Source organism: Drosophila miranda, chromosome 4 (assembly GCF_003369915.1).
Source record: "Drosophila miranda strain MSH22 chromosome 4, D.miranda_PacBio2.1, whole genome shotgun sequence".
NCBI lineage: Eukaryota > Metazoa > Arthropoda > Insecta > Diptera > Drosophilidae > Drosophila > Drosophila miranda.
Window position 1 is genome coordinate 23,188,016 of NC_046677.1, and position 17,126 is coordinate 23,205,141.

At 44.0% G+C, this 17,126-nt stretch overlaps 1 protein-coding gene across 3 annotated transcripts in view; it reads right to left on the reverse strand.

Annotated features, from left to right (window-relative positions):
• Window positions 1–17,126, reverse strand: part of LOC108163360 (putative mediator of RNA polymerase II transcription subunit 26) — a 115,810-nt gene that overhangs the window by 21,130 nt on the left and 77,554 nt on the right. For 2 of the 3 annotated variants that reach the window (XM_017298605.2, XM_017298607.2), the window contains exon 2: window positions 10,674–10,751. The exons of the other annotated variant lie outside the window; for it this stretch is intronic. In XM_017298605.2, coding sequence (XP_017154094.1) covers window positions 10,674–10,751 — 78 coding nt within the window. The remainder of the gene's footprint in view (window positions 1–10,673; window positions 10,752–17,126) is intronic. 3 annotated transcript variants of the gene reach the window in all.

A 17,126-nucleotide genomic window follows, 5' to 3' on the forward strand; every position in this document is an offset into this window, starting at 1 on the left:
GGGTTCCTGGTTCCAGCCATGTGTGATTAAACTACAGGTAAACAATTGACCAGAAACGAAAGGAGGAGCAGGAGGAGGAGCAGCGGAGGGCGAGTTCAATAACTTGGCCAACAGACGACAGAGGCAAAGACAGAGGAACAGCAACCGCAGACAAACATACAGAGGAGGAAGATGCCCAAAAAAAGAGCACAAAACTAGGTGTGTCTGGAGGGTTCTGGCCATAACTGGAATGTGGCTCGATGGATGGACGTATGGTTGGGGGGCGTGGCTGGCACAAAAGGGCGCAGCCTGCTGCCGAAGCTGCTGTCTCCTGCCCCATGCCCCCCGTTTCCTTTTTGCAACCTCGTGTTTATTTCCTCGATTTGCTGAGTCAGACCTTGAAATGCCGCAGATGTCTGAAATCCCCCCTTTGTGTCCCCCACTGCCTCTTTACGTGCCTCTTTTCACAGACATCATGTTGCAAGGCAAACCAGATTGGGTTCGCTTTATATCTGCTTCCTCTGCTTTTTATGGTACTGGGGCCCGTCTCCATCCTATAAACGAAAATCAGGTTTTCTTCTTTCTTTTTTGTTTTGTACGGCAAGGTCCTCTGCCGCAGTCTCCCCCGTCCTTCGTCTCCGCACTTCAGGCAAATGTAAAAATCTCAAAAAAAGCAAAAAAAAAAAAAAAAAAAACTTACAAAAATAATATCAGAAGTAACAGAGAAACGAGTTCTCTTCTCTTTCGTTCGCTGATCTGTTTCTCTGTTTCCCGACTGAAGACTAAAGACTGGGCTCTGGAGTCTCTCTTTGGTCTTTGGTCTCTGGCTTTCGGCTTAGAGTTGGCTTAAACCTCCACTGCCATTGCGTGCCAAGAACTTGTCTTTTGGCCATGTCGAAATAATAAATGCATTTGGAATTAGAGACTCTTATGCCAATTACAAACAAAATGGTTTCAGGCCGCATTATCCTCAAACATTATGACAGCACCAGAGGATGGAGGATGTGGCAACAACACTAGCACCAGAAAGAAAATCTATGACAGCCGGGAAATCTGTCTGTAAAGACAGTTGCAGTTGCAACACCACAACTGCAGGCTAAGTGGCTTTTAAACTGATATTGAGATTGGATGCTGGGGGTTCCTGGGGTTCCTTTGGCGTTTCCCGAACATAAATGAGATTAAACTTTTCTGGTCAGTTCTTTGAAAAATAGACATAGTATGTGCCTCTTTTTAGTGCTCAGTGTTTCCCTTTGAACAGTTAAATCAGCGCTGCATACACTGTTTTTTGAAGTAGAAGATTTATTGAATCTGCACCAACTCACAAACTGTATATTTTCTGTGACACTCTCTGGTGTGCAAGTGAAGTGGCTCTTAAACTGTCATAATGCTGGGACAAGAATGTCAAGTCGTTCCCGTATTTCGCACTAACATTAGTTTTGACAGCACTGCGACAGCAATGTGAGGTTGGAGACTCTAGGCTTGCTCTGAAACTGTACTAGCGCCCGCGAATCATATGAATGGGAAAGGGTGGCTCCTCATCCGCCCTCACAACCGTGGGTGGAAAGATTATTCACTTGATGTGCTTTTCGCACACATACGAATGAGAGTTGGATCTGTACTTTAACAGGCCTTGAGAGTCTTCTGCTTTGCCATATGGCTCTTTTTCTGAGGTAATTTGGAACAGTTACCCTAAAACTGTTAGGCAAACAGTTTCTTAGCCTAGGAACCAGTTACTCTGAAGCTGTAAGACTTCTTTCTTCTTCTACTTGGGTTTTCTTTTGGGATTTCCTTGCTGCTGCATCTGTGCCTCTGCCTGTGCTTCTGGGGTTTCCCTGTTCCATTTCCTCTCCTTCCAGGGGCTTCCCTGCTTTTCTGCTTTTAAATGCATTTTAAATTTCTCCCAGGATTTGCTCTTTCTCCCACTTCCACTACCATTCCGAGCCCCTCCCACTGCGGCATTCTCCCCCCAATTACGTAGAGTGCAAAATGCTGCCATTCTTAGAAGGGGGAGTGGGTGGTACTGAGTTGAAGGGTAACTGGGGTTACGTACAAGTCTCTCTCTCTCTCTCTCCCTCGTTCTCACTGCTGTATTTTTTTCAAATATCCCAACAGTGCGTAAAAATGAAAAATTATGAAAAAAATCACACACACACACACACACACACTCACGTATACGGAGACACAGATGTAAGCATTGCATTGGAACTGCTGTAACATGCACCAAAGTGGCAAAGGCAGAGGCGGAGGCTGAGGCAGCGGCAGAGGCAAGAGTTCAACGTTCTTTGCGCAACATTGTGTTTTGTGCTTTCCGCTTATTTTGCGCCACATTCCCTTGCCCTTCCCGTTGCTTATCCCCTCCTTCCCCCTCCCCATCCACTCTCTCCTTCACTCGCTTATGCGTTGGCACACGCGCTGCACCTTTAAGTGCCCCAGAGGCAGCAGCAACAACAGCAGCAGCGGCAGCGGCAGAGGAAGGAAGAGCAACGCAGCGCCGAAGCAAATGGCAAAAGGAATACAAAAAAAAACCGAACATAACAGAACTCAAATGCAGCCGCATCTCTGTAACAGCCTCTTTACGCTCCCCCGTCCTCCAGTCTCTTTTGCAGTCTTCCTGCTGGCTATCCCACTCTACTGCTCTCTTTCTAGCTACATCTTTCCCTTTCTAACAGCTATCATAAAAGACAATTTTTGCCTCTCTGCTTATTTATGTTGCCTTGCATTTGGTCTATCCATCCTGCGTCTCTCATCCTCTTTTCCTCTGCTGATTGCAATACTCCAACACAGTGTATATGCAGATAAGGTAAGGCGCTACCAGAGAGTGTTCTCATGTCGGGTGCACCTATTACATAAAGAGTGCCAGATGGGAGAGTGAGTAAGAAGCAGATAGGTCACCCACCGCACCGTTAAATGTAATATACCTTGCTCTAAGCACAGCTGCTCTCTCCCTCTCCATCTCTCTTGCTCTGTCTGCGTCGCTGTCTGCGTCTGCGTTGGCGTCTCGTCGCTGCCCTTTAGCTTTGACGCTGGCCCCGCTGCCGCTGCCGTCGCCGTCGCCTACTGTTAATGTTTCACGTTTCCCGTTATCCACCATCCGTTTTACGGTTAATCGGGCATCTAGCACCTGATCTCTGTTCTAGGGAGCAGCACCAACAGCACTAACAGCAGCTGCGAGGGGGAGGCAGACGGACCCAATTACGATTATGGCCAAAAGTGTGGTTAACTGTCATCAAGTGGGCGGAACGGAGCCAAGCAGACCCGTCCACAGTTTTGTAGGCGTTAATTAAGGATAGTTTGCAGTTTAAAGAAAGTTTTCTATAGCGGGGAGAGGGTAGGGGGTTCTTTTCAGAGAGTTGCTTTTGAAGATTACAGATACGTTTGAATGGGTGAAAGGTTTTCCTAGATTTTGAGGATAGTAATTAGGGAAGGGCAATTTTGTACTTGAGAGAAAATACATACAGCCTTAAGTGAATCTTTCCATATAAGAAATGAGTTTCCTCAAACAAGTATAAATTTATCCTCGGGTGGAAGAGCCTTAAGAGAGTGTAATACCACTGGAAATGTACTTCCCAAAACCCATAGTTTTTGCTTCTAATAATTAACTGTTCTTCCCTGATCTAGCTATGCCATATAAATGATTGAATAAATCTCTCGCCGCGCATTTATCACTCGTCAACATTCTCACATTAATCCCACTCTAATACCAAATCGTACCGTAAATAGTTTTATGGCTCAACGAATTTCAGATTTGTGGCTGGCGTTAACCCTTTACGAGTATGTCCACTCTCCACTCTCCCGCAGGCGGACGGCAGACAAAGAACCATGGCTAATACGCTTTTAATGAGATGCCTAAGTGTCACATTAAATTACGCGTGTCTATTAATAAATAATAAATTCATTTGCTGCAAATGAAGACACCTCCAAATACAGGGAACCAGAAACACCAAAACGAAACCGAACCAATGTATTTTTGGCTAGACAAGTTTTTTATGCCAGACGGAGGTCTGGGGCCATCATCAGCCATGTGGGAGACTGATTAGCATAGATTGCCAGGTCGATGCTGTTTTTTTTCTACATATATTGGAAACGAAGGCAAGAGATACACAAATCACAGAAATGTGGGAGGCGGTTGGTGGGTTGCATTTCTGACACAATTTTGATTTTTACGATATCCAAAAGATAGATTTTATCTGCCAGACATACATATATTTTAAAACGGCCACGGAGTGTTTTTGGATTTTCGTTTCTGATTTTGAATGACCTTTGAATGAGGGTATTGCCGCTTTCCAATGAAGATGAAATCGGTAGAAAAACTTTTAGTAGTCTCTAAAATCCAAGAGTATCCGAAACTTCGGTGCAACAAAGCCTACATTTTTACAAAGTTTCTATATTTGTAATAGGCCTCTGACCCACACGATGTGGAGTTGACATTTGTTTCTTTCGAATATTTCTTCTGTTTATAATTTATGGGATTTTTCTCGTTTCGGGTAGGCGGTGGTGGATGTGGAGTGGACTCTGGGAGTGAAGTGGATAGTGAGAGGTGCCCTCATGCGGCTTCCCCCGAAATGGGTCACTCATTCGCCTTTGCGAACCCATCAACAAATGAAGTCTGCCCTACTTCCAGTGAATGGGGGATAGTTCACGATGATGATGATTGCCTAACGATCCTTGGGGTTCCAGCGAAACCAACGAAATCAAATAGCATTCAAAACAAGTTCAACAACGGATGGAGCGGCATTCGTCGTTGCCTTGGCTGTAATTCAATCGACAATCCAGCAAATGGCCTATGAATGGGGACCACAGACTCCAGACTCCACTCTCCGTTTTTTCTGTTCCTGGAAGCTGGACAACGGTGCGTGGCGGCCTGTTGTTGTCGTCGTTATATGCTGTGCCAGCATCATCATCATCATCAAAGCACAAACATCTGAACAACCCAAAAAAAAAAAGAAAAAACTGAACCAAACTCGATTCCCGAAGCCGCGACCATCCATCCGCAGACGGGGATTGTGAAAAACAAGAGACAAACAATTCCGGGAATGGCATTGAGCCAAATCCCAAAAAAACTAAAGCCAGACATAGACTTCTACTACAAAGCCGTCCCCCTCCCCCAATCCGCCTCTCATTCTGCAACCCTTTTGCCATGTTTTCTTGTATCTGTCTGTCTGTCTGTCTGTCTTCCTGTCTGTCGGCGGATGGCGGAATGCCGAATGCTGAGCCAGCGAAAACAACAAATTCCTAGGCAAAAGATATCCAAATGGTTTTATTTCCACTTCTTTTGTTGACGCTGCTTCGATAGGTACGGAAATAATTGGTTTGTGGAGGAGTTCCGAACCCTAGATGGAGCGGGGGAAGGTATATGAAGAGCTTAAAAGGTTTTTACACCGAAAAATGTGAATTTTCTAGAAGAAATAGATTTCTTTGAGGTATGTACCTACTATTGGAAATATTTGTAACTTGAAACTGTATTCAAACTAATATGGGATTTTGATGAAATAAATGTACATATTTGTATACAACCTTATAAGAAAAACTCTATCTGAATCTGAATCTCATCCCAGATACAATTTCATATTAAATCTTAGTTACAATTTCTCTAAGCCATATATTTCTCATATAATTCATAAGATAAATGATTATACGTACATATTGATGGTTATATGTACATACATATGTATATGTATGTTTGTGTACTATGAGTTCCCAAATACCATACAAATGCTCCCAAATTTAAATAAAAGTTTGGGAAACCAATTCTCTAATTATTAATCTTGGCGCCAAGAGTTTCTCTAACAAAAAGTTGTGCTCGTATAACCTCAACATTGTAGCATCCGTCCATCCATCCCCCCCCTCAACAACCACAAACATTGTATCATTTCCTTCAGTTCAGTTCTTAATTCCACAAGTAATTCCCACATGTGTACAACGTCGAGAATTATCCCCTCATACAATGTTGGGAAAAAGTTCTCATATTTTCGGATTGTGTGCGTTTCCCGGAACACACGTGTGCCCAAAAACTATGAACAAACTAAGGATAGGATTCCGTTTCATATCACGTGGCATTCCAGGGGTCGTCTGTCAGCGAGAGAGAGAGAGGGCAAGGTGGAATCGTATCGGATCTCCAGACTTTGCTCATTTGCAAATTAAAAGCGCCGCCGTCTGAGGGGGAGGAGGTGGGGGTAAGGCGAGCCGAGGCACTGGCTAAAAGCGTCGACGTTGACAGAGAGTCACACAAAGCTGACAGCGGGGCAGATTGACCATATACCCAATCCCAAGCCCCTCCTCGCTGCTGCTGATGCCTGTTGCATGTGCGTCGTCGTCTCTGATGTTGTAGCTGCTCATTCATCACGTCGCAAAACTGAGGCTTAGACCTAGACGAATGCCATGCCGCCCCTCTCTCTCGTTGCACTGTACGCTGTGTGTGGTCTTCGATACGTTCTCACTTCAGTATTTCTGTCACTGCTCTCTGACGCTGCCTTTAGATACCCTTTTTGGCGAGGCAGTACCTTGACTTTGAGCAGTGGGCTGCGATGGAACAAAGGAAGTAGCAGTATTGCATGCTCTGTAGGGTATTGTAAGCTTCGTCTATCCCGAGGTTAGCTTTTCTCTCGTCTTTGTCGCTTGCCAAATGGCAGACAGACACGACGCGTAAAAACGCCAACGTCGTCACATGCTGGGAACAGAGGAAGAGCAAAGGCAATGGCAGAGGGGCAGGCAGAGGGAAGAGCAGAGGAATCGGCAGAGGAGCAGACAGAGGGAAGAGTCAGCATCAGCAGTGGGAAAAAAGTGTGAATTAGAAAATGCACTCTCAATGCTTAAATGGACCGCTGCTGATAACGACAAAAAAAGACTAGAGAAGAGAGGGAAGTCCGGCAGATTCCGGACCACACAAGTTGCAATAATGTCTGGGCGGCGACGACGAATCAATCTTGGGACCGTTTGTCACTGTCATCGGGATGGATGGTTGGTCGGGGGGACGAGGCGGAGAGGAAGAAGTAGTAGAGGAAGCAAAAGCTGCAGCAGCTGAATCAACAGCAACATTGTTGCCGCAACATAAATTCAATATCCTCCAACGTTATATGCACGCAACGTTTCATATACAATTCGCCCATGGGGGCCACGGGCCAACATTGTTGCTGCATTTGTATGCACTCTCTCGCTCTTTCGTGTGCAGTGTGCAGTCTTTCGCTCGTTTGCACTCTCTCTCTCTTTCTCAATTTGTACGCTTCATCAATAAAAATAACTTTGAAAGCGACAGCGCTGCGCAGGCAGAGAGCAGACGAGCAGAGGAGGAGAGTGGATCAGAGGAGAGTGGATCGAAGCAAAGAGGAAGCGGTGCAGAGACAGTGTGCTGGAGGGGATCAAAAGAGAAGAGAGCGTAGCGAGCGAGCGAGGCAGACAAACTGTCTCGTATGGAAGCTGGCGGCATATTTGTGTGGGCTGGAAATGGATTGGAATGGGAAATGCGCATGGGAATGGGGAAGGGGGGATAGATGGTCGGCTGAATATGCTGCGTATCTATGCGGGGTATGCGCGAGGTCAATATAAAGTCACGCTTGAGGCATGCCCATGCATGCCAGAGCAGGGGTTGTACAGTAAAATCTCAACTGAAAGATCTTTGATTTTAGATCTCTTCTATTTTGACTTTTTTCCCCTATCCCTTTCCCTATCTCACACACTTAACCCCCTAGTCGCCTTCTCCACAATTAACCCCCCACATATGTATGTGGATATGTCTGGTAGAGTGGGAGGGGGAGAGTGCCAACACCCACAATGAAACCAAAAACGGAATAAAACCCCCAACTTCGCTCCAATTACACAGCCGAACTTCAAGCGAAGCCCGCGCGACATGACCAGACCAGACCAGACCAGGGTAGGGCGTGGCATTGTCCAGAGTCGGCTCCATGTCTTTGATGCTGATTGAAGTTGTCAGTCCGTGAGGCACTGTGGCAGTGCCGCGCCGCCTTGAAGCGCGAGCGACACGTAATATAAACAAAATACAAAAAAAACTTTTGCGCCAAAAAGAAAGGAATACGAAAAGGCCTATCGAGTAGGAGTGGAGGGGGGCTGGTAAGGAGCATGTGGGGGCGGTGGTAAGCAGGACAAAAAAAAAAAGAAAAAAAACAGAAAGGCATGCGAAATGGGCATGTCAGTCATGAAGTACGTCAGTCATGAAGTCCGTCAGTCCGTTCGTCTGTCAGTCACTCAGAGACCCCGCGCCAGACCCAATCCCGTCCGTCTGTTTGTCCGTCACTCAACGTTCGTTTGGTTGGGTTGTGGAGCGGACACTGCCCAGGGACCATGCCTCCTTCCCCACGCCTACAACTCCGTCAACGCCCAGGCAATCCCCCACCCAAAACACTCCCCCACACCACACTCCCCCACTCCTTCTCTTTACCTTTTATTTTGGCATGCACAAAGCGCAGAAAGGCAAACAAAAGAGCTTTGAGTTTTTCACTGTGTATGTGTGTATGTCTGTGTGTGTGTGTGTTTGAGGAGTGCTCACTGTACTTTGGTAATTCAATATGAGATGGCCCCAATCCCCACCAACCGCGCACGCTGTGGCCAAAACAAAAGACCAACGGCCCAGGGGTCGAACTTCACTTTGAGCCCTTTTTGAGCATCGCCTCTCCTCAGCAGGCAGCAGTAGGGGGGAGGGGGGTTAATGAATGCATTTAAAAATCTGTTTTGTGTTCAAAGGACTCTGAGGTACTGCGAGTGACTGACTGTGGAGTGGAATAACCAATTTAATGATTAATTTAAATTGAATAAAAAGTCGTGGAGTTCAATGACTTTTAGGTGGTGAAAGCAAACTATCGATAAAAGATAACAGAACAAAAGCTATTGATAAGAAACATCGATTTATTGGTAAGCAGTTCTGTCAATGTGGTGTGTGTTCTATGATATTCATGGATTTGTAATTTGATTTTGCTGTTAAATAATCGACACTGATTAATTATCGATACATAGGGGATTATTTATAAAAGTACTCGTACGTGTAAATTAATTTAAAGTTCATATCGTAAGTAAAATCATAAAATGCAATTCGAATTTCAATGAAAAGTTGAGATTAATTACCAAATCGATATCTTGACGAACTAATCATTAGAATACTAATCGAAAACAGGTTAAACTATCTTGATCCATATGTTCATAAATATGACAATATATATGTCTAGCATTCCATTAAAAAACCTGGCTGTGTGCAAAAATCGGTTTTTCAATTCTAAAAATATTCGATTTCATCTCGACTTTTGCTTATTTCATGACTTGTCAATCAAGGACATTACCGATTCGATTGACATTCAGCTCCAAGTTCATCCAACCATCACCTCCCTCCCCCTCTCGCACCTCAAGCCAGCACCAGCACCAGCAACCATCCACATCCACATACATTATTCAACGCCAGAGATGAAAAGTTATTCCCCAATCTCTGCAACAAAGTTGACGGATAACCAGATACAGATACGAGTACGAATTCGAGTACGAGTTCGAGATATGTATATGACAGCAGAGGCAAAGGCAAAAACAGGGGCAGAGGCAGAGGCAGGGGCTGGGGCACAACAACAACGATTGCGGGTGGCAATGGATTTCGTTGAAGGGAAAAACCTTTCGTGATGCACTCACTTTTGGCAGCATTTAATTTGACAGAAATCGAGGCGGAAAGGAGAGGAAGTTGTGTGCTGTGTTGCCACTGCGGTAAGCAAACAGAGACATTATCGTGGCAGCAGCAGCAGCAGCAGCTGCAGAAGAACGAGGCAACACAGTGGCTGTCGCAAGTTAGTGGCAGCACTTGCAGTGAAGACACTACACTGAGAGAAAACAAACCACTTCCGACAGAAGAAGAATCTACCCCGGATTTTCTTTCATTATAAATGTATACCAAGGATCATCAGATATTTCCATATTACTTTTGAAAGTCTTCATACGATTTAATATATGAAAGAAAACAATTCACCAACTTCCTTTTTTTCGCAGTGTCAGAGGAGCCACCTCCCTCCGGGTCGGAATTGCAAGTTGCAAGTTTAAGCTTCCATATTTGGCAACACACACAGAGTATTTGGCGCGGAGCAATTAAAATTACAAAAAGCATTTAAGACTCGGCTTCGTTTGTTGTCTGGTCTGTCGGTGTCGGTGTCTCTCTGAAGAACAGAACACGTTGGGCTCTGCTCTCCTCTGCTGCTGCTGCTGCGACTGCGACTGCACACGATTATTTTCCATTTAATTAATTTATAGCAAAACTTTTGCCAGAACAAAAGCAACAACAACAGCAACAACATCATCATCCATCCAACATGAACCACATGAAAATATAATTGCTTGAGGCACGATGCCGCATTTTGATGTAAATGCCTCAAGTCGTTAGCGGAGACGCGAGACGGATACGGGAGACTCTCGTCTCGTCTTGGCTCGTCTTGGCATCAGTTTCAATTTCAGTTTCCATTTCAATTTCAGTTTCAGCTGCAGTTCCAGTTTCTGTAACAGACGGCAGCCAGTCGTCAGTCGGAGACAACAAACGGACGGCCCGCAGACTCGAAGATGGCGGGAGCCTCGTTATGACAGCGACAGTGACTCGGAGATGACGCGTGGGTCACACCCCCACCCCCACCCACACCCACCAGTAACCACGGAGCCGAGACCGAGCCCCGTCCCGTTCCGTCTTTGGTGATAATTAGACAACGTTTTTACATGCAACTTACTACAGGTGATGCCCATTTGCAGTGACCTTCAATGCGAGTGCTGCTGCCGCCACAGAGACATAGACAGATTTTGCATACCTGCAATGAAAAACAAAAAGATGGAGATATGGTTTGCACATTAGTCACAAGAATTGGCATTGGCATTTCGAATACTTAGTACTATGGAGATCTGGAAACTACTTATCAAGCCATCATTTGCGACTTGCCAATCATTCGTAATTGGCATTCGTTTGGGTCTGGGCAAAACGATTTTGTGGCTTTTCTGTGGGGTAACGCGAAATAGGGAGTACTCTTTGAACGCTAAATAGGGATTAGGGATTAAGGACTAAAGGGTCTTATAAATAATTGGTTGTGTCGTGCTTGACTGGGTATAAATTACAGATGATCGGACTGGATACAGAACAAAATGGTTCTGAAAGATTGATAAGAAATCGGACTAAAGTTGAGAAGAGATTTGAGTATCGGATTATTTATTTGATGGTACAATAAATCTGTATAGTGATATGTACCACAGATATAGAAATATGAGAGATATATACAAGAAGTTCTTCAAGAAATGTTCTGTAAAAATATGTTATAGTAGATTGTAAAAAATCTGAAAAGAATTTGAATAATTCTAGAGATTGAGAATGTATTAGAAATATGAAGAAGTAAGGGAATAAGTAAAGGAAGATAGGAATAATGAGATCAGCATACAGATGGGACTTCAGATCTCCGATTGGAAGCAATTAATTTTCTTATATATAGTAGAATATATAATTTAAGTATCTATCAGATATGTATGTATCAGCATTAAATCATAGCAATTTTCAAGTGGCATATGTGCGATCTTCATTTCCCACTCGAGATCCCTCTCCTTTTAAACTCTCCACTCTATCGTATTCCTTAACGAAACACTTGAACATTATTATAGCACCCTCTTAAAAGTTAAAGTACATAATTTTGTTTGAAAAATAATTCAACATTGAGTCAAAATTGGACCTCCCCTCATGCCGCACAACACACAGAAAAAAGCGGTAAAAAATCAACTACACGCCCCAAAAACAATCAGAACCAATTAACCGAAAATTGAACAATCGAGCAATGAGCAATGGGGCATGAGGCATGAGGCATGGGGCACGGGACTCTAGGGGCAATGGTTTTGGGAGCTCGAAGCAAGGGGCGACTTGGAGGAGATCGAAGCTAATTGCCAATCGACAGAATGTTAACCCAGACAGTTTGACGACGAGGCAGCCACAGCCACAGCCAGAGTCGCAGTCGCAGCCACACACAGCATGCGGCATGGGGCAGTGGCTCATTTTGCATGCAACTCTGACTAATTTATGTGCGGATTGGAGTCTTGGGCAGCGGCTTGTGGCAGGGACTTGCGACTCCAAATGCCTGACCTCGTCGCATTGCCCACTTAGAGTGCAACTTGGACTTCGACTCGGACTCGGACTCAGATTCCGCCTGCAACTTCGCCTTCCACTGCGACTTCGCGGTGGTGGACTGCAGTCAATGCCACACGCGGGGGATTGGGGGGATGGGGACTGGGGGATCTGCCCCTCGTTGCGCTTGAGCGCTTTTCTTGGCTTTCGGTTTTTTCTTTGGGTTTCCTGCTGGGGCTGCCACATGAGCTCTGGCTCTGTCTGTGCCTTTAAGCTTTGAGGCGTGGGTGTCGTTTGTTGGGTTTGGTCTTCGTGCTCTCTAACTGTTTTTGCGCTGCTCGTGCCAACAATGCTAGCCGCAAAAAAAAGCCACAAAAATATAAGTACAAATGGGTATGCGACTGAGGAATACCCTCGGTAATTAGATGTATAATTTGTAGAAAAGATTAGTAAAAGAATATATGGACTTTTTAGTCCATCCAAAGTGGCAGAAGGATCTCTTTTGGAAGCCATTAAAATATATCGAAAAATATCACTCCACCATATATGAACTTCATATCTTTAAAACTATGGATGTCACATCTATTCCATGGCTGGATTTCCATCTTTTGTAGTCATCCAATTTATATAATTTCCATCAAATATAAGTTTTATGTCTTAAAAAGATAGATTGGCTATATTTTCAATGGCTTTATAATAAAATCGATCTCCATTACAGATATAGATACAAGCAATACATACTTTATAAGTTCCGACTGTCACGAATGAAATCTACCTTCTGTTCTCCAAAGTACACGGTATCAACGAGAAAAACGAGAACTCGTAGACAATTATAATTTGACGTTTTGATTTGGCACTGGCACTGGTACTGGCACATACATGTGGTACCAGGCGGTGGGGGGGAAAGGGGTTTCGGGCTTTGACTTTATTTTAGCTTTGGTTTTGGCTTTGGTTTCTGGCCCGTTCGATTGTTTTTGTGGCCGCTGTTTCTCGTCGGCGGTTGCATATCCATGTCATTGACAGCTCCGAATATTTCTGAGTGTTTAACTATTTGTTTGTTTTCGTGCAGCTTGGACACAGAAACAGACACTCACACACGGAGCAGAAAAAGGAATTATGTTTCAAGGTTCTACTTAGTGGCAGACACACACAGCAGGCAGGCAGCAGTCAGTCGTTGGTTTTGTTGTTGTGGGTGGCACATATTTGAGAGATGAAGTAATGAAATTCCTGAGAATTCCACTTTTTCTAAGAGGGGGAAAATGGTTAAATGGGGGGTATTATTGGATTGAATAATGGGAATGATCTTGAAAAGTTTTCCTGCAAAGTTGAAAAAAGTATCTCCCAAGAGATTAATCAATGAAAGATATTCCATTAATATAACTTGTATCTGTATCTGCTAGAATCGGAAAACTTAAGTCCTAAAGAGCAATAATATTTCATAGAAAGAGCTTACTTCTTTGGAGTTTCATTCGAATCATGAAACTCTAAACAAAAGTTGTACCCAACTACGACCGAGTGGCCCTGCTGCATGACGCGCAACACTTGATAATTGCTTTCACTTTATAAACCATAAGTATTCCATAAAAATCCCTTCTAAACATCTGGCATTAGTCGCCACCTCGCAAACCCATATTCTCTGCCAAAAAACTCTTTTGGTAATTATACATTTTGTATCTTTCAGTTCGCTGCTCATTCGCAGGAGTAGAAGGAGGAGGCATCATTATTATTGGCCTATGTCCAACCCGGTAATAAACTCCCCGTTGACAGTTGCAAATGTTGCATGTGTCTCCATTCTCCATCCGCCCCGCATATAGAAATTGTATTTTGTTCTGGGTTTTTGTATAAACTTCCGCATTTTGGGGGCGCGCTCATTCAAGAAGTCCATCGTCAGCGTCCCCTTGCTGCCCCCTTCAACATACATATGTATGTATGTTTGCTCTGCTTGCCACAGATTTGTTGCAAATGATAGAACTTGAGCCAATATTTACATATACTCGCACACAGCGGAGACACACAGCACGAATGAGCGAACGACAGAGCTGGGAGATGGGGCTAAAGAACCGAGAAAGAGAGATAGATCTTATGGAAACAACGGCAGAAAATTGTCTTATATTTGCGCTACGATTCCCTCCTTTCCCCTACCCCAAAAGAACAAGAGAGAGGGCAAAAGGGGGCTAAAGGGGGACATGGGTGAGACACAAGTCGTGTTACTGGCGGCTACTCCAAAACTCATTCCAAGAAATGAAAAATTATACCAAAGAGTTAATTTTTTGCTCTGTTTTTTTTTGTTGTTTTCTTTTCGACACACTTTTTGAAAGGGTATTATCATTTTGAAGACATGTTTGTAGCGCTTTCGATCCTAAAAGGTATTTGTATTCATTAAAAGTACTGAACTTTCAAGAATTTTACCTTAAATTTAGCTTAAGAACTTCTTTATCTTTTATCGGAAATTATATTTTATATTTCATAGTTAAAATTGTCCGAAAAACTGGTTTTTATCCAAGAATATTATATATAGTAAATGTTCCTAATGTAAATATTAATTGACTATAATTTCCACCAAATCGTATGAATTTATTACTTTTGAAGGGTGCTTATTGTTTCGACTGTCAAGACATTATAACATTCAGATTTTTCTTTTCATTTTCCGCTAGGAAAATAAGCTGGCAGCCATGAAAGCAGAAGGGGTAGGGGGTGGAGTTAGAGTGGGGTGGGGTCTAGAGACAGCGACAGCCACACGATGGAGACGATGGAAGATGACGCGTACAAATGTGCGATTTAAATGAGGAACAGGAGCAGCAGCAGGAGCAGAAACAGGAAGGAGTCTTGCCCCAAACGGAGCCTAGAGCTTCCATGTGTCATAGAGAATGAAAGAAAAAGAGAGTTGTAGAGTTGCAGAGACTTTGCAGAGAAATCAAGTCAGTAGCATGCCTCCGAGTGTTGCAATTAGCTGCAAACTGCAATCAGTTTTGCTTCAGAGAAGAAGCCTTCCTCAGGCGCACACACAAAAAGAGTTTTTCTTTCTTTCTTGCTGTCTTTCTTTCTGCTCCTACATCTCCATTAAAGCTGATGGCAGACGTTTTCCAGCATTACCGCTTTTATTTTCTCTGTGTGTTTCTGTGCAGGTGCGTGACGTGACGTTCATTTCAATTGGACAGCGTCAGAGCGTCATTAGGGGCAGACACGCCCCCAACCTGCCACATAACCTTGGCAGCCGCAACAACAAGAAAATGACAAATCTCACAGTTTTGCGCGCAAAAAACATCAAAACAAATGTTGCCGCCATCAGAGCCCCGAGAGTCGCGAGAGCCCGACACTTGTCCAACACGCCAATCCCCCAAGCCGCAATCTCAATCATGGAACCGAACCACAACCGACAAGGCACGGAATAACGTACCGTACCACACACTTGACCACATTCAAATCGAACTGCTGGCTTATTAATAATTATGACAATGCCTTCGAGAGCATGCTATTCTCAGGAATGTCACTGCAACAGCGACAGCAGCAGAAAACCACAGCAGCAGCAACCAGCCACAATGGCGACGACGACTGCCCACGATCAAATCACTTTGGCCCTGCTGCCTGCCCCCCCTGCCACACTGAGAGAAACCCAATTGTAAGGTTAACATGATGGAACGATATACAGAGATATCAGATATAGAAAGCAAATGTTGGCTATACCTAAAAAAGATACTGGATTGAATAATGGAGCAAATGGTATTATTATAGAAGACAAATAAATGAAGATAATACTTCGATTCATTGAATCAAGTCTTCTACAAAACACAACTAAGGTGATGAGAGATTGAGCTGTGTTTCACTCCGCTATCGTAGGATTAATCAATATAAAATCAAGTAAGTCTTCAATGATTCTTAAAGCACAAATTTCTCTCATAGTTCCTCTCCAAAGTTAATAATAATTTCCATCAGTTTTCCACCCACATTTTCCAAGAGTGTAACCCGCGGCGGGTTTGCAACTCTGAGGCAGTGGCAGAGTGGCACTGGCGATTGTCACACGACCACGAGAGAAAGAGACTCCAAGATACTCGAGTACAATAAGCTTTTGCCGCAGTCTGTCGCCGTTGCACGTTGCACGTTGACCGCTTTTGATCGTGACCACCATTGTGGTTGCCGCCTCGTAAACACGCCAAGAGAGAGAGCCCCCGCTCCCCCCTCCACCTCCTCCGGCCAGTAGACCCCGGAGCGACCCCAAGATGTGGCCAAGTTTATGCGACAATGCATTTATAAAGTTTTCAACGCTTATTTACGATCTGATCGTCGCGCCTCCGCCACACAGTCACCGCCCCCGCATTCACTCACTTATCGATTGAAGATCTCTCTGCATCTCTTTCCCTTTCTGTCTCTCCTTTATATCTTTGTATCTTGGTATCTCTATCTCTAATGCCAGGCGGTAGAGGCGGTAAAGGCGCTCAGGCAAGACGCCGCTTAAGCTCTGTTCATCGTCGAGCCAGTGAAGCCATGCTTGACCCTTTATGCAGGGGTTTCCCTCTTTCCCTTTGCCCCGACTGCTGTCAAAATGTCTGTGGATGATGCACTTCCTCCTGCTGCTGCTGCACCCCCTCCTCTGGAGAGTTAGAAGGGAATGTTAAGTGAAGTGCGTGAGGGCGAAATTGCTTTATGATCACAGAAAATTAGCATTTCAGCGATAAGAAAGACACAGGAAAGGGCTTTAGCAGAAAGAAAGGGTTATTTAGATGAAAGAAAGATATGGAAATTGAACTCAAGTCGAGCAGAAAGCAAAGGGTTCTTTGGGGGAAAGGTTAATCCTAACATTGGTAGATATCAAATGATTAAAAAGTGATCTTCCACTGAATTAAAACGGTATTTCAACTTCAAGGAAATAACCATTTAAGATACACCATGATCAAAAGATATAGATAGAAAGATACAACAAAGTACTTTCCATAAGTATTTAAAATTTTTCTTTTGTAATAAGGTTAAAGACCGACCGATCAGCGCTGCTGCATGACGCGTGAAACGTATAACTGAATGAAAATTGATCAGAATGGCGCTGAAACATCCAGAAAGTTTTTTTTGTACCATTAGAAATTAGTTTTGCTTA